Source organism: Prionailurus bengalensis, chromosome C1, assembly GCF_016509475.1.
Source record: "Prionailurus bengalensis isolate Pbe53 chromosome C1, Fcat_Pben_1.1_paternal_pri, whole genome shotgun sequence".
NCBI classification, from domain to species: domain Eukaryota; kingdom Metazoa; phylum Chordata; class Mammalia; order Carnivora; family Felidae; genus Prionailurus; species Prionailurus bengalensis.
The window spans coordinates 42,384,720-42,403,393 of NC_057345.1; the positions used below are offsets into that span (position 1 = coordinate 42,384,720).

At 36.8% G+C, this 18,674-nt stretch overlaps 1 protein-coding gene across 16 annotated transcripts in view; it reads right to left on the reverse strand.

Annotated features, from left to right (window-relative positions):
- TUT4 (terminal uridylyl transferase 4) overlaps positions 1–18,674 on the reverse strand; it is a 136,891-nt gene that overhangs the window by 40,254 nt on the left and 77,963 nt on the right. For all 16 annotated transcript variants that reach the window (XM_043574972.1, XM_043574982.1, XM_043574981.1 and 13 more), the window contains 3 exons: positions 15,759–15,933; positions 12,137–12,837; positions 8,618–8,768 (listed from right to left, as the gene is read on the reverse strand). In XM_043574972.1, the coding sequence (XP_043430907.1) occupies positions 8,618–8,768; positions 12,137–12,837; positions 15,759–15,933 (1,027 nt within the window). The remainder of the gene's footprint in view (positions 1–8,617; positions 8,769–12,136; positions 12,838–15,758; positions 15,934–18,674) is intronic.

Sequence of the window (18,674 nt, forward strand, 5' to 3'; positions counted from 1 at the left end):
TTTGTCTCTCTGTCTCTCTCTCAAAAATAAACATTAAAAAAAAAAGTGAAAACAAAAGAGACGAGTATAAGGGAAAGAAATAGAAGATAAAAACAGAGAGGGAGGCAAACCACAAGAGACTCCTAAACACAGAGAACAAACTGAGAGTCTCTGGAGGGGTGCTGGGGCGGGGGGGATGGGCTAAATGGGTGATGGGCATTAAGGAGGGCACCTGTTGGGATGAGCACTGGGTGTTACATATGTAAGTGATGAAGCATTAAATTCTACTCCTGAAACCATTATTATACTATATGTTACCTAACTTGGATGTAAATAAAATTTTTTAAAAAGAGAGAGAGGAAGCCATTTGAGTAACATAAAAGTGCAAGGTGAAGCAACAAGTGATCCACTATATCTAGCTGAGATCATTAATGAAGGTGGCCACACTAAACAATGCAGACAAAACAGCCTTATAATGGAAGAAGATACTATCTAGGACTTTCATAGCTAGACAGGAAAAGTCAATGCCTGCCTTCAAAGCTTCAAGGGACAGGCTGACTATCTTGTTAGGGGCTGATGTAGCTGGAGTCTTAAAGTTGGAACCAATGTTCATTTACCATTCTAAAAATCCTAGAGTTTAAGAATTATGTAATCTACTATGCCTGTGTTTTATAAATGAACAAAGCCTGGATGACAGCAAAACTGTTTGTAACATGGTTTACTGAATATTTTAAGCCCACTGTTGAGACATAATGCAGAAAAAAAAAAATTGCTTTCAACATGTTCCATTGACAATGCACCTGGGCACTCAAGAGCTCTGGCAGAGATCTATAGTAAGATTAATGTTTTCATGCCTGCTAAGCCAACATCCATTTATTCCACAGCCCATGGATCAGGAGTCATTTAAACTTTCAAGTCTTATCATTTAAGAAATCTATTTTGTGGGGCACCTGGGTGGCTCAGTCATTTAAATGTCATGATATCACAGTTTTTGAGTTCAGCACAGAGCTTGCTTGGGATTCTCTCCCCACCCCACCCCACCCCACCCCCCGCCTCTGTGCCTCCCCTGCTCACTCTCTCTTTCTCTCAAAATAAATTTAAAAACTTAAAAAAAGAAATCCATTCTGTAAGTTTATAGCTGCCATAGTGATTCCTCTTTTAGAGCTGTACAAAATAAACTGAAAATCTTCTGGGAAAGGAATCACTATTTCTAGACGCCATTAAGAGCATCTGTGATTCACGGGAAGAAATCAAAATAGAAACCTAAACAGGAGGAGTCTGAAAGAAGTTGATTCCAACCCTCATGGGTGACTCTGAGGGGTTCAAGACTTCAGTGGAGGAAGTAACTAAAGATGTGGTGCAGAGAGCAAGGGAACTAGAATAAGAAATGGAGCCTGAAGATGTGACTGAATTGCTGCAATCTCATGATATAACTTGAATGGGTGAGGAGTTGCTTCTAATGGAAGCGCAATAAAGTGGCTTACTGAGATAGATTCTCTGAACTCCTGAAGATGCTGCAAGGATTGTCGAAATGACAACAAAGGATTTAGAATATGACATAACTTTGTTGATAAAGTTGATAAACTTAAGTTGATAAAACTGACTCCAACTTTGAAAGAAGTTCTACTATGGATAAAACAGCTACCTAAGGGCACCTAGGTGGCTCAGTTGGCTAAGTGTCTGACTTTAGCTCAGGTCATGATCTCATGGTTCATGGGTTTGGGACCCACAATGGGCTTTATGCTGACAGCACAGAGCCTACTTGGGATTCTGTCTCTCCCTTGTCACTCTCTGCCCCTTTCCCCACAAATAAACATTAAAAAAAATAGCTATCTAACAGCATCACATACTACAGAGAAATCATTCATAACAGGAAGAGTTAATGTGGCAAACTTCATTGCTGTCTTATTTTAGAAATTGTCATAGCCACCCTGATCAGTCAGCAGCCATTAACACTGAGACAAGACCCTCTACAAACAAAAAGACTATGATTCGCTGAAAGCTCAGATGATGGTTAGCATTTTTTAGCAATAAGGCATTTTTTAATCAAGGTATATACATTGTTCTTCTTTAGACACAATGCTATTGGACACTTAATAGATGACAGAGTAGTGCAAACATAACTTTTATATGCAGTGGGAAACAAAAAAATTCACTTAATTCACTTTACTGTGGTACTCACTTCATTGTGGTGGTCTGGAACCCAACCCACAATATCTCTGAGGTATACCTATAGCTGAATTACAGGTGATTTTTTTTATTATTATTAAAGTGGTAAAACTATTCTGTATGATACCATAATGGTAAATACAGGATACAATGCACTTGTCAAAATCCATAGAACTTTGCAGTACAAAGAGTGAACTTTACAGTAGGCAAATTTTAAAAATATCATCTAGGTGGTTGGGGACTAGGATGGAATGCAGGCTGTGACAAAAAGAATCTACATGTGTAAGACAATTTCACTCAAAGTGAAACACACACTTCACTGTAAGACTAAGGGCAAAAGGGACTATGCATAAGTACTATAGTTGATAAAAGTTATTTCCCATAGGGGTATTAGATAATAGTTCTGATAATGTTATACATGTGTACTTAAATGTAACAACTGAATAAATGGGTAGCAGATGATGGGGCCAGTTTTTTCACTGTTGGAGTGGGAAATTTACAGATAAGCAGAAAGAAGAGACTTGAATGAGCCATGTGGTAATGTATTCAAGTTGGAGACATCAGTACAAAAGTCATGTTTAACTTAATATAAGATGGCCACATATAGAAATTTTTATAGATACAAGCATATATTTAAGTTAGTGCATATACCTAATTTTCTCACTCAGAGAGGGCCTAGAAGCAACAACAGCCCATAACAGCAAGCACGTTAGCATCCAGATCTTGGTTTCTAACACCATTCTCCAATAAAAGGAACCAAGGATCTTTGGAGACATATCTAATTCTAGGACTGGGGCAGAAAACATACATGATGAGCCTGGAGCATCTTGTAGTACCAGAAAGTAAGGAAGTGCTAAAAAAAATAAATAAAAAATAAAACGAACAAGCAAACAAAAAAAACCCCGCACACTGATGAGAGTATAAGTCACAGGAACCAACTGAAAGAATTCCCAATGGCCAAATCTGGAACAATTTGAGCAAAAGAAAAAGTAGTATTAGATAATAACCCAAAGTATAAAATATCCATGAGCTCATATAAAGACATATAAATGAATAAATAAATAAAAACAAATGTACTGTATTGTATCTTAACAAAGCTGTGGGGGAAAAATGTGCCACAAACCAGCTATTCAATGCCTTGGTATTACCTAAGAGAAATCAAAATGTACATCCATTCCCAGACCTGCACATAGATATACAGAGCAGATTTATTTATAATAATCAAAACTTAGAAATGAGCCAAATTTGTATCAACAGGTGGATGGTAAACAAATTGTGGCTCTTCCATATAATGGAACACAACTCAGCAATAAAAATGAATAAACTATTTACACACAAAACATGGATGAATCTCAAAATAATTATGCTAAATGAAAGAAGCCAGGACCCCAACTCAGAAAAAGAGTACATTCTAGGTGATTCTATTTATATAGAACTTTAGAGAATGCAAACTAATGGATAGCAATTAAAAGCAGGTAAGTGGTTGCCTGGCAAGAGGGTGGGATAGGAAATAAGTGGGAGATATTACAATGGGGAACTAAATGTTATTACATCAAAAATTTTAACTTATCTGGGCACAGCAAATAATTTTAAAAAATATTTGTTGAGTGAAGGTTTATCCCAGGTTCACCATAAGTGTTTGTTGAATAAAATTATGTAAGGCATTTCCCAAAATATCTTTATAGCCTTTTCTCCCTCAATTATCTTTCTTATACTCTACCAAACCTAAGGCAATTATTCTCCCAAAGAAATTATACACCCTACACTTTTGTGTATAATCTCCTAGATCTGAAAAAGAGTTCAAGGTCCAACTCAAATGCCACATCATTAATTCCAATCCCTGTGTTCTACCCCAGTTAAAATACTGTTTGCCCTGCATTTTGTTTCCTACTACTACAGCATGTAATACATTCTGCTTCCAATTATGGCAATTTTTATACATATCATACTTCCATCTAGAGCAGAACTGTGCAAGAGCAATGCAGTGATGGAAATGTTGCCTATCTGGCCTGTCCAATTCAGCAGCCACCAGCCACATGTAACTACTCACTACTCGGTTGTGGCTACTAAAAATGAGGAATTTAATTTTTAATTTTAATTAATTTCAATTTAAATAGTGGCTACCATATTAGACAGCACAGATCCAAGTCTAAGCTCTTTAAAAGCAACACATAATTACAAGAAACATAATGCCAATAAACTCATATCTTTCAGTACTCACTCTAAATCTCAATGGACTAAATGCTCCAAACAAAGACATAGGGTAACAGAATGGATAAGAAAACAAGATCCATCTATATGCTGTTAACAAGAGACCCACTTTAGACCTAAAGACACCTTCAGATTCAAAGTAAGGGAATGGAGAACCATCTAACGTGTTAGTGGTTAACGAAAGAAAGCCGGAGTGGCCATACTTACATCAGACAATCTGGACTTTAAAATAAAGACTGTATCAAGAGATGAAGAAGGGTATTATATTATAATTAAGAGGGCTATCCACCAAGAAGACCTAACAATTGTAAATAGTTATGCTCCAAATGTGAAGCACCCAAATATATAAATCAATTAATCATAAAGAAACTCATTGATAATAATACCATAATATTAGAGGACTTCAACATGCTACTTACAGCAATGGACAGATCATCTCAACAGAAAATCAACAAGGAAACAATGGCTTTGAATGATACACTGGACCAGATGGACTTAACAGATACATTCAAAACATTTCAGCCTAAAGCAGCAGAATATATATTCTTCTCCAGTGCACATGGAACATTCTCTAGAATACATCACATACTGGCACACAAATCAGCACTCAACAAGTACAAAAAGATCAAGATCATACCGTGATTTTCAGACCACAATGCTATGGAATTCGAAATCAACCACAAGAAAAAATTGGGGAGGTAGCAAATACTTGGAGACTAAAGAACAGCCTACTAAAGAATGAATGGGCTAACCAAGAAGTTAAAGAGGAAATTTAAAACTACATGGAAGCCAATGAAAATGATAACACCACAGCCCAAAACCTCTGGGATGCAGCAAAGGTGGCCATAAGAGGGAAGTATATAGCCATCCAGGCCTTCCTAAAGAAGGAAGAAAGATCTCAGATACACAACCTAACCTCATGCCTTAAAGAGCTGAAAAAAGAACAACATATAAAACCCCAAACCAGCAGAAGACAGGAAATAATAAAGATTAGAGCAGAAATCAATGCTATCAAAACCAAAAAAGCAGTAGAACAGAGCAATGATACCAGAAGCTGGTTCTTTGAAAGAATTAACAAAATTGACAAACCCCTAGCCAATTTGATCAAAAAGAAAAAGGAAAGGACCCAAATAAATAAAATCAAGAAAGAAAGAAGAGAGATCACAACCAACACAGCAGAAATACAAACAATAATAAGAGAATGTTATAAGCAATTATATGTCAATAAAATGCACAATCTGGAAGAAATGGACAAATTCCTAGAAATATATAAACTACCAAAACTGAAACAGGGAGAAATAGAAAATTTGAACAGACCCATAACCAGTAAAGAAAGCGAATTAGTAATCGAAACTCTCCCAAAAAACAAGAGTCCAGGGCCAAATGGCTTTCCAGGGAAATTCTATCAAACATTTAAGGAAGAGTTAACACCTATCCTCAAAGCTGTTCCAAAAAATAGAAATGGAAGGAAAACTTCTAAACTCTTTCTATGAAGTCAGCACTACCTCAATTCCAAAACGAGACAAAGACCCCACTAAAAAGAAGAACTATAGACCAATTTCCCTAATGAACATGGACGCAAAAATCCTCACCAAGATAGCAGCCAACTGGATCCAACAATATGTTAAAAAAATTATTCACCACGACCATGTGGGATTTATACCTGGGATGCAGGGCTGGATCAATATCTGCAAAACAATCAATGTGATTTATCACATCAATAAAAAGAAAGGACAAGAACCACATGATCCTCTCAACAGATGCACAGAAAGCATTTGACAAAATACAGCATCCTTTCTTGATAAAAACCCTCAAGACAATAGGGATAGAAGGATCATACCTCAAGATCATAAAAGCCATATATGAAAGACCCAACGCTAATATCATCCTCAATGGGGAAAAACTGAGAGCTTTCCCCCCTAAGGTCAGGGAGAAGACAGGGATATCCACTCTTACCACCATTATTCAACATAGTATTGGAGGCTTAGCCTCAGCAATCAGAGAACACAAAGAAATAAAAGGCATCCAAATTGGCCAGGAGGACGTCAAACTTTCACTCTTCGCAGATGACATGATACTCCATATGGAAAACCCAAAAGACTCCAAAAAACTGCTAGAACGGATCCATGAATTCAGCAAAGTCACAGGATATAAAATCAATGCACAGAAATCGGTTGCATTCCTATAGATGAACAATGAAGCAAAAGAAAGAGAAATCAAGGAATTGATCCCATTTACAATTGCAACAAAACCCATAAAATACCTAAGAATAAATCTAACCAAAGAGGTGAAAAATCTATACACTGAAAACTATAGAAAGACCCCGAATAGCCAAAGTAATCTTGAAAAATAAAACCAAAGCTGGAGGTATCACAATCCCAGAGTTCAAGATATATTACAAAGCTATAATCATCAAGACAGTATGGTACTGGCACAAGAAAAAACACTGAGATCAATGGAACAGAGAACCCAGAAATGGATCCACAAATGTATGGCCAACTAATCTTTGACAAAGCAGGAAAGAATATCCAATGGAATAAAGACAGTCTCTTCAGCAAGTAGTGCTGGGAAAACTGGACAGCGACATGCAGAAAAATGAATCTGGACTGCTTTCTTATATCATACACAAAAATAAATTCAAAATGGGTGAAAGACTTAAATATAAGACAGGAAACCACCAAAATCCTCGACAAGAAAGCAGGCAAAAACCTCTTTGACCTTGGCCGCAGCAACTTCTTATTCAACACTTCTCCAGAGGCAAGGGAAACAAAAGCACAAATGAACTACTGGGACCTCATCAAAATAAAAAGCTTCTGCACAGCGAAGGAAACAATCAGCAAAACTAAAAGGCAACCGATGGAATGGGAGGAGATATTTGCAAACAACATATCAGATAAAGGGTTAGTATCCAAAATCTATAAACAACTTATCAAACTCAACACCCAAAAACAAATAATCCAATGAAGAAACGACATGAATGACACTTCTCCAAAGAAGACATCCAGGGGCGCCTGGGTGGCGCAGTCGGTTAAGCGTCCGACTTCAGCCAGGTCACGATCTCGCGGTCCGTGAGTTCGAGCCCCGCGCCGGGCTCTGGGCTGATGGCTCAGAGCCTGGAGCCTGTTTCCGATTCTGTGTCTCCCTCTCTCTCTGCCCCTCCCCCGTTCATGCTCTGTCTCTCTCTGTCCCAAAAATAAATAAATGTTGAAAAAAAAAAAAAGAAGACATCCAGATGGCCTCCTGACACATTAAAAAATGCTCAACATCACTCATCATCAGGGAAATACAAATCAAAACCACAAGATACCACCTCACACCTGTCAGAATGGCTAACATTAACAACTCAGGCAACAACAGATGTTGACGAGGATGCAGAGAAAGAGGATCTCTTTTGCACTGCTGGTGGGAATGCAAACTGGTGTAGCCACTGTGGAAACAATTATGGAGGTTCCTCAAAAAATCAAAAATGGAACTACCCTATAACCCAGCAATTGCACTACTAGGTATTTATCCAAGGGATACAGGTATGCTGTTTCAAAGGGGCACATGCACCCCAGCGTTTATAGCAGCATTATCAATAATAGCCAAAGTATGGAAAGAGCGCAAATGTCCATCGATGGGTGAATGGATAAAGAAGATGTGGTATATATATATACAATAGAATATTACTCAGCAATCAAAAAGAATGAAATCTTGCCATTTGCAACTATGTGGATGGAACTAGAGCATATTATGCTAAGCAATATTAGTCAGAGAAAGACAAGTATCATATGACTTCACTCATGAGGACTTTAAGACACAGAACAGATGAATATAAGGGAAGGGAAGCAAAAATAATATAAAAACAGGGAGGGGGACAAAACAGAAGAGACTCTTAAATATGGAGAACAAAGAGAGGGTTGCTGGAGGGGTTGTGGGAGGGGGGATGGGCTAAATGGGTAAGGAGCATTAACGAATCTACTCCTGAAATCATTGTTGCAGTGTATGCTAACTTGGATGTAAGTTAAAAAAATAAATTAAATAAAAATTAAAATAAATAAATAAAAGCAACACATAATGGACTCTGTATTCCCTTTGGCATTTACCACAGTGCTGTGCATTTAATAGGCATTTAATAAATATCTGTTGTTGGGTGTCTAAACTATTAAATAACCTGTACCAAAACAAAACGTAAGCAAACTGTTTTTAAGTAAGAAAATAAATATTCAAAATCTAACAAAGAATCTATTCACAATAGCTCTAATAATAAAAGACTTACCAAAACATCTTTTACATACTAAATCAAGTATTTCCCGAAATCGATTTGTCATTGGTGGTAGAGGTTTTAGATCAATTTTCCTGAAATCCTCTGGACAATCATTTTTTGAATGGCCATCTTTTTTGCAGATGCTGCATACTATCGTTGGTGGCTATACAAACGTAAAAAAAAAAAAAAATTATCTAATAAACTATTGAGGGACTTCATCACCACTTAGAAAGCAGGTCCAAAAAGACTCTTCTATGTAACTCAATTCTGATAACCTGTGCTTTCAGGAGGTTAAAAAAAAAAAGCATATAAATAAAATGCAGTATTAAATGTAAAAAACACATTTTTGAGCAAACACTTTAATGTTTCTTCCCCACTAAAATGGTATTATCAAGATGAGATTTACCCAAATACATAAGATACAGAAAATACCTGAAGAGGTAATACATATGGGTTAATGCAAACATTTTGGTCAGCTCCCAAAATGAAATCTGTGCATTAATTTTAACCTACTAAAATCTTTAACAACGTAGACTATAAAGAAATTTCATGTTTTTTTTTTATGTTTATTTAATTTTGAGAGAGAGAGACAGAGAGACAGAGAGCAAGTGAGGGAGGGGCAGAGAGAGGGAGACACAGAATCAAAGCAGGCTCCAGGCTCTGAGGTGTCAGCACAGAGCCTGACACAGGGCTCAAATTCACGGACTGCGAGATCATGACCTGAGCTGAAGTCAGACACTTAACTGTCTGAGCCACCCAGACGCCTTGATTATAAAGAAATTTCAAAAAAAGGAAGGAAGAAAAGAAAAGAAAGAAAAGAAAAGAAAAGGAAAGGAAAGGAAAGGAAAGAAAGAAGAGAAAAGAAAACAGAAAAGAAAGGAAAAAAGAAAAGAAAGGAAAAGAAGAAATAAGAAAAGAAGGGAAAGAAGGGAAAGAATGGAAGGAAAGGAAGAAAGGAAGAAATAAATTTGAAGTGGCAGTTTTCATTTCACTCCAAACACTTTCTATCTTCATAGTCAATTGTAAAACCCTCCACTTGGCTAGTTGGTTCAATTTATTACATTAGCATGGTACTCAAGAAACCAAACTGTAAGGCTGACCTCTAAAAATAACTTTGCTTCATACAAGGAATAACTCTTATGCAATAGCCACAAAGTTAACTGCAAACCCTATACCACCATTTAAAATGTATTCCAATGGTGGGGCACCTGAATGGCTCAGTCAGTTAGGCATCCAACTCTTGGTTTCGGCTCAGTTCATGATGTCACAATTTTGGGAGCTCAAGCCCCACATTGGGATCTGTGCTGGTGTGGAAGCCTGCTTGGGATTCTCTCTCTTCCTCTCTCTCTGCCCCTCCCCCACTCACTGTCTCAATCTCTCTCAAAATAAACTTAAAATTTTTTTTAAATAATAAAAAAATTAAATTAAATAAGACGTATTCCAATGGACTATCAGACAGGTAGTTAAAACAGTAAAAATGTATCCCAACTACTTAAACAAAACACATAGTGAAGGAAGAGCACCACTCCTTTCTTTATTGTAATATGCCTAGATTTCAAAGAGCTTCCTCCTCCAGGATTAGCTTAGATATTTACCTAGCCATGACCTCTGATGCAAATTACATACAAAAACCTCTACTTGTGGCAATGCTGTGCTATAGGCTAATTAACAGTACCACGGGAATTTTTCTTAGCTTTCAAAACTTCTTTTTAAAAGATTTATCAGAAAATACTAGAAAAATGTTACATATATCTAGAAAAAAAATTTAATTGGATATATAGTTATCTTAAAATAACTGGGTGGCTCAGTCGGTTAAGCATATGACTTTGGCTCAGGTAATGATCTCACTGCTCGTGAGTTCAAGCCCCGCATAGGACTCTGTGCTGACAGCTCAGAGCCTAGATAGATCCTGTTTCCAATTATGTGTCGCCCTCTCTCTCTGCCCCTCCCCTACTCACATTGTCTTTCTCAAAAATGAAATAAAATGTTAAAATAAATAAACATTAAAGAAAAAAGATAAGTTTTCAAGGGGTATAAGAAGTATATGGGGCGCCTGGGTGGCTCAGTCAGTTAACCATCTGATTTCAGCTTAGGTCATTATCTCAAGGTTCACGAGTTCAAACCCCGCGTTGGGCTCTGTGCTGACAGCTCAGAGTCTAGAGCCTGCTTCTGATTTTATGTCATCCTCTGTCTCTGCCCCTCCCTCATTCATGTTCGGTCTTTCTCTCTGTCAGTCGGTCTCTCTCTCTCTCCCTCTCTCTCAAAAAAAAAAACATTTTAAAAATTTACAAAAAAAAAAGCATACACTGCAGTTATATAATTCAGAGGGTTTTCTAAAAACCTGTCATTTAATCTATCCTTTCTACAGTCCACATGTCCTAAACACCACAACCTAAAAAAAAAAAAAATGCAATATATGTATTCTTACAAAGAATAAAGAAGCACAGCTTAGTAATTAGGTTAAAAAATTTTAAGCTTGTCAATAAATAATTATTGATAAAACAATAAAACTGGGTAACTTTCTAGATTTTTTCAAAAACATTCTTCTTGGTTTACACATGACCTATATAATCATTTTTTCATCTTGGGTGCTGATATTTCAATTATGTACCCTGCAATTGAAGCAATGCGACTTAGCTAAACCTTTCTTTTATTAACAAAGTAGTCACTGCTTATTTTCTGTTATTGGGTATTTTATTTTCTATAATTTATCAAGTTGAAGTTCAGACTATCCCACTTGAACAGTAGAAAAGTTAAGACTCCATTAGTTTATAAAGGATATGCCAATATCCAAAGGAAAGCTCAAAGGTAGAGACAGAATCTGAATTCTTCACGCTTTTGGTTCCTGATCTTAGTTTCTGCTCAACTATCTTCATTAAATTTATATTCTATGTGGCTCAGTTGGTTATGCGTCTGACTCTGGGTCTCGGCTTAGGTCACGATCTCATGGTTCGTGAATTCAGGCCACGTGAATTCAGGCCCTGTGCTGACATCGTGGAGTCTGCTTGAAATTGTCTCCATCTTTATCTGCCCCTCCCCTGCTTGCTCTCTGTATCTTTCTCAAAATAAATAAAATTTAAAAAAATTTTTTAAAAATTTATATTCACCCACCCCATAGGGGTAAAAACCACCTTTAAAGTGGAATACTATTAGAATTTACAAACCTTATAATCTTCTTTGTGGAAGATAAAGTAAACATATACATAGAAAATTAACAAAATTGAAAATATTTGCTGCTTTTGCCAAACTGATCTTTATAAAATGCCTGATGAATCCTTTCATATATGAGAAAGTTAAGCAAACCAACTAGTAATAGAGTACTGAAACCTTTTGAGGTTTTACATACATTCTTTAAAGACAACTACAGAAAAAAATAAAAAAAGGAAAAGTGAAAATATACACCAAAATATCAATGGAAAATAACAGTCCACCATCATAGAAGCTATTTTTACATTTCTGAATCTAAAAACTATAAATACAGTCCTACAACAACCACAAAATCTTACAGACTGTTTACAAACAGTATCCTACCTTGCCAGAGGTTAAAATAAACTTATCAAACACATAATATAATTCCTGGGTGGGGTGGTTATCATCATCATTAAAGTCAGAAGCATCTTCTGTAGCTTTGCAGTTGCAGGAGGTAGCAGATGTGTCAGTGCTCACAATCTGATGTGAACTCTCTGTTTCTATATTTGACTGGCAGTCTGTACCAGAAGATTCATCTGGGGCAGGGGATTTATAACCAATGCAATTACACTGGCTGAGTTCCTTTTTTAGACAGGTTTCTGACGGTGCTAAATCATCTTGTTTCTTAATTGATTTTGGCTCTAATTCACTGCCTCCACTGGTAGAAAGAGATGAAGATTCCTGTCCAAGTTCAGCCAAATCTAGCTCATTTACCAACAAACTGTCATCTTCAGTAATACATCTCTGTGATGTACATTCCATTTCATCATATTTATCAGGTTGACCTCTTTCTGCATTTATTTTTTCTGTGCTTTCTCCATGTAGAATGCAACAACTGGATGCCATATTGTCAGACTTCACTGGTTTCTTATTGCTTATTTTTCCCTTCTCTTTTTTCATGGAATCCACTGTAGATTTATTTCCACCCTTCCTCTGAGGACAGGCAAAATACCGATAAGCTGCCCTGAATCTCTCCACAACGTATTCATAAACAAGCTGGCTGTTTAAGCTCCGTGCAACATTCCTCTTAACTGAAAATGGATCTAGTAAAAAAAGAAATGGTCAGTAGCTAAGTATCCATCAACGAACTACAATTCCAAGCTTACCCAAACAGATTGAAACTGCTATATTCTCAGCACAGTACATTCTCCCAAAGCTTTTTTAACCTAAGGTCAAAGTGAGAGTTCCTACAAACTGAGTAGGAAAAATACAAGAGCAACATCTTTTCCTTTCTTCTGTCATAAAATAAAAAATTAAAAGGAAAAGAGAGAAAAGAATAAGGTTAATTAATGAGAGAATGGCCAAAGAGACCAACTCAATAATTACACAATTTTTTTTTTAATTTATTTAAGTACTCACTACAACCAACATGGGGCTCAAACTCACAACCCCGAGATTAAGAATTGCATACTGTTGCAGACACCATGGTAATTACAAAATTACAATGATAAAACTGGCAGAAAAAGCCATGCCATTTATACCTTCCTTAACTGTTACTGAATAAAATTTTCCAAACCTCTAGGACCCATTAATAATTTTCATCTCTTATCATAACATTCTTTAGCGACATGCTCCTTGCAACTTAAATAAATGATAACCTAAAATTCTTAAAGCTTCAAGTTAAAAAGTACGAATTTTGGGGAGCCTGAGTGGCTCAGTCAGTTAAGCCTCCAACTCTTAGATTTCAGCTCAGGTCCTGATCTCTGTGAGATTGAGCCCCGTAGAGGCTGGGCATGGAGCCTGCTTAAGATTCTCTCTCTTGCTCTGCCCTTCCCCTGCTCATGGCCACTCACTCTCTCTAAAAAAAACAAAAAGGAAATACTGATTTTAACATTTAACTTCAATGAGTTCAAAAAATTAAAGAAAGGAAAAATTGAAAAGTAGGAAGAAAGAGACCAAAGAAAGTAAAAATTAAACCAAAAGTTAAATTTTTTTTTTTTAAACTCTAAGGTCTTTTCTTTTTTTTTTTTAACGTTTACTTTTATTTTTGAGACAGAGAGAGACAGAGCATGAACAGGGGAGGGTCAGAGAGAGGGAGACACAGAATCTGAAACAGGCTCCAGGCTCTGAGCTGTCAGCACAGAGCCCGACGCGGGGCTCGAACTCACAGACCGTGAGATCATGACCTGAGCCGAAGTCAGCTGCTCAACTGACTGAGCTACCCAAGCACCCCCCAAAAGTTAAATTTTAATCCAGTCTAAAATGAGTATATATCAACCACATTTTCATTATTAAGAAAGTATAAAAGACTTCTAAATGTTTATGGGTTTTTGGATTTTATAAACCTAAAATACAAATATGCCTCAGGAAAAAAGAATAAATGGATGACAGCCAAAAGACAATGCACATTTTCTCCACTACTGAAGATCATTAAGTAAAAGGATTAACAGGACAGGCTTCAGATTGTTAACAGGTTTGGGCATCTGTGACTTTTTGCTGTTATCTAAATCCACAGGCTGTTCTCTACACTCAAAGGCCTTTCCTGGCCTTTTTGCTCCTTGTAGAAGAAGAAAAAGACAAGAGAAAACAAATTATGATAGTTATAGGCTTCAGAGCTCATTGATTTACTGTATGTAAGTGTACAAGATGTGAGTAACTGAGTGTATAAGAATATTTGTGGGTTTAGGGGTGCCTGGGTGGCTCAGTTGGTTAAAGCATCTAACTCTTGATTTTGGCTCAGGTCATGATCTCCTGGTTCATGAGATCAAGCCCCGCGTCAGGCTCTGCACTTACAGAGTAGAGCCTGCTTGGGATTCTCTCTCTCCTCACTCTTCCCCTCCCGTGCTTGCTCTCTCTTTCTCAAAAACAAGTAATATATTAATATCATTAACATTTTTTAATACATTTTTAAAAAATTATTTGTGGGTTGGGGTGCCTGGGTGGCTCAATCGGTTAAGCTTCCAACTTTGGCTCAGGTCATGATCCTGCAGTTCATGTGTTTGAGTCCCATGTCGGGCTTTGTGCTGACAGCTCAGAGCCTGGAGCCTGCTTCGGATTCTGTGTCTATCTCTTTCTGCCCCTTCCCCACACATGATCTGCCTCTCTCTCTCTCAAAAATAGAAAAAACATTAAAATTAAAAAAAAAATATTTATGGGTCAGAGAAGGCCAAAAGAGGACTGAGGGAACAGAAAAATATGTAGTCTAAGCAAACTAAAATGATGGACAGAAATTCAATTTCCTATCTATAAAAGTGAGTGAAATGCTGCATGATTTTAATTTTCTAAAAACCACTCTATCAATTTGCATCCCTAAAGATCTTAATATTCTTGGGATTTAATATGAAACTTTTTGTCAACATCAATTTTTTTTTCTTCAAATCAATCTTTTTTTTTTTTTTAATCTTTAACCATATTTAAGCTGAGGTGCTTTTTTTTTATGTTTTTGAAGTATAACTGACATACAATGTTACATTATAGTTTAGGTGTACAACATAGTGATTCAACAATTCTGTAGTTAATGCTATGCTCACCAGAAGTATAGCTACCATCTGTCACCCTACAATGCTATTACAACACCACTGGCTGTATTCTGTATATATACTCCAATGACTTACACATTCCATAGAGATGAGGTTAGAGGACAATGAAAACCTGTATTTTAAAGTTATACTTTAACATAATTTTATGACAGAACCTTATAGGAATAAGATTGTTCTGAATAACTATTCTATGTGTCTATATTTTTGAAGTTTTTCATAACTAAAAAATAAACATAAAGGTATGTAATAAGCTAATAATCCTAACGAATATAGTATTTATAGATTGGAAACCTTAAAATAAGTATTAATCCTATAAAACTATCATGGACTTGATAAAGAATTTATCTAAAATATATAATGACAACCTAGTGGTATATATAGTGCTATAAAGCCAAGGGATGTAATTTATAGCACTGTATTAGAAACAGATGATGAATAGCACACAAAAACATATTCTCTAAATGAAATATAACGTATCATCTCACCTTCAATGGCTATTCGCCTTTTAGGCCAGTTTTTGTTTTCTCTTGTTAAAATATCTTGTATCCGTACACATATGACATATTCTTCCAAAGCAAAATCCAGTGTGTAAAATTTTAGCAGCTCTAACCATAATTGTCCCAGGGATACCTGATTTGGTGTTCCCAATGTTAAAGGAGACTAGAAAAGAAAAAATACTTTTCATTTAAGCTTCACAAAACTATAGAATGATTGAATTTTCAGTGTGAAAAGACCTAAGAGATTAACTTTACAAAAACTGAAGCATAAAGAAGTAACTTGCCAAAAAGCAGTTTGTGGCCCAGCTGGGAACATAGTCCTAGTTTACCGACTCCTAGAATTTTATGTTCTTCCCAATAAACCAGTGATTCTTAACCTTGGCTGCAAATCAGAATCACATTGGGATCATTACAGTATACTAAATACCTGAGCTTCATACCATTCCTACCTCCCATACCCTTCCCAAGATTCTGATTTAACTGACCTTGGCTACATACTAGGCCCTGGGATTTTTAAAGCCTCCTAAGTGATTCATGTGCATCCAAGGTTGCAAATCACTGCACAGCAAATACTAAACTATTATAGGTCCTTATTGCAGCAATTACTTTAAATATCTAAGTAAATGCCCTGGGCTTTCAAAAGCTAATTCCTTCATTCGGCAAACTTTATTTAGAACCTACTATGTCCTGTTCTGAGGATATAAAAAATAATGAGAGCTCACACTTAAACATAATGGTCACCATGCATCATTCACTCCTTTAAATGCTGCAAATACAGTAGCTATTAATTCTAACAATTCTATGAAGTAGATACTACAGGGCAAGGATTTGACTCAGGACCATCTGGCTACTGAATTTGTTGCTAATCACTACACCTACCATACTGCCACTCAAATAAGGTGAGGTTCTCCCTTCACAGATTATTAGAAGAGGAAGAGACAATTTAACAATTACAGTAAAGACTCTGTGCTAAAATGGGCCTCTAAATCGGGGGGGGGGGGGGGGTAGTTAACAAAAGAGGTAATACCTGAATTCTAAAGGAATTAGCTAGATGAAGACTGGCTAAAAGTGACCACTAAGGAGCATAAAGACATGAAACAGTCATTCACTCATTCAATTCTACAACTATTCATTGAGTACCTACTATGTGCCAGGCACTTGGGATATATCCGTGAAAAAAAAAACAACAACCTTGCCTTAGTATATCTTACTTTCTAAGGAAAGAAGATAACAAACAACAACTTAATAAGTACATTACATAGCAAGTTACAAAAAGGAAAAGTGCTGTGGAAGTAAGAAAAAGTCGAGTAGGTTTAGTAAAAAGGGGATGGGAGTATGGAGCAGGACATGGTTTCAGTGAAACAGAGTGGTCAGGATAGTCTTGCTCAGAAGGTATCATTTGAAGAAGAGGGAAAAGTGTTCTAGGAATAGGGAACAGATAGACCAAACACACTAAATAGAAGTGACTAGCTTTAAAAAGAAAACCATGAAAGCTAATGTGGTAAAGAAGGGAAGAAGAGAAGAGGAAAACAAAGAGCTACTAAGTTAAAGAGTCAGCTTTTATTCTAAATTAAATGAGGAGTGACTGAAGGGTTCTGAGTGTGGAGAGGAGGAAGGACATGATAAGACTTAAGTTTTTGAAGAACCATTCTGCCAAGAAGTGGTCAAATTCTGAAAATATTTTGAAGCAGAAATGACAGGATTTCCTGACAGACGTGATATGGGGTATAAAAGAGAGAAGTAAAAGATGATTCCAAGGCTTCTGACTAACTGAAAGGATGCAGTGCCATCAACTGAGATGCAAAATCTGTATGTGGAGCAAGAGGAAGACCAGGAGTCCAGTTTCAGGCATGTTAAGTTTAAGACATCTGTTAGGAGGGAGCCTGGGTAGCTCAGTTGGTTAAGGGTCCGACTCTTGATTTTGGCTCAGGTCATTATCTCACACTTCATGAGATCCAGCCCCATGTCGGGGCTCTGCTGGCAGTGTGGTGCCTGCTTGCGATTCCCTCTCTCCCACTCTCTCTGCCCCTCTCCTGCTCATGCATGTGCATGCAGGCTCTCTCTAAATAAATAAATAAACAAACAAACAAACAAACAAACAAACATTAAAAAAGTAAAATAAAAAAAAAAGACATCTCTTAGACATCTAAGTAGAGAAAGTATATAGGCAGTTGGAGATACAACTATAGAGTTCAGGAGAGAGGTTTGGCCAAAGATTTAAATTTGGGAGTATCATACAGATGGTATGTAAAATGCATGCAACTGAATGAGATCACCAACAGAGTGCAGATAGAGAAGAAAAGCAGTGAGAAGGGAGGATCGAGGACTGAGCCCTGGAGCATGCCACCATTAGGAGACTAGAGAGAAAGGGAGAAGACAAAGACAGCAAAGGAGACTGAGAAGGAATAATCTGCCATGGGTGTGCTACCCTGAAAGTTAAGACATTTTTCAGAAGGGGCACCTGGGTGGCTCAGTCGGTTAAGCGTCCGACTTCAGCTCAGATCATGATCTCTCGGTCTGTGGGTTTGAGCCCCACATCAGGCTCTGTGCTGACAGCTCAGAGTCTGAAGCCTGCTTCGGATCCTATATCTCCCTCTCCCTCTGCCTCACGTCTGCTCATGCTCTCTCCTCATCTTTCAAAATTGAATAAAAGCTAAAAAAAAAAAAAAAAAAAAATTAAAAAAAAATTCTTTTTTTCAGAGAAGAAAATAATCAACTGGTAAATATGGCTGATAAGTCCAAAGAGATAAAAACTGAGAAGTGACAACTGGATTTAGCAATGTGGAGGATAACGACATTTGATGATACAAGTTTTGGTAGACTGACAAGGGTGAAAGACTGAATGCAGTGAGTTAATAGGAAACAGAAATCAGAAATAGTGAATGTGGACAATTCTTTCAAGAA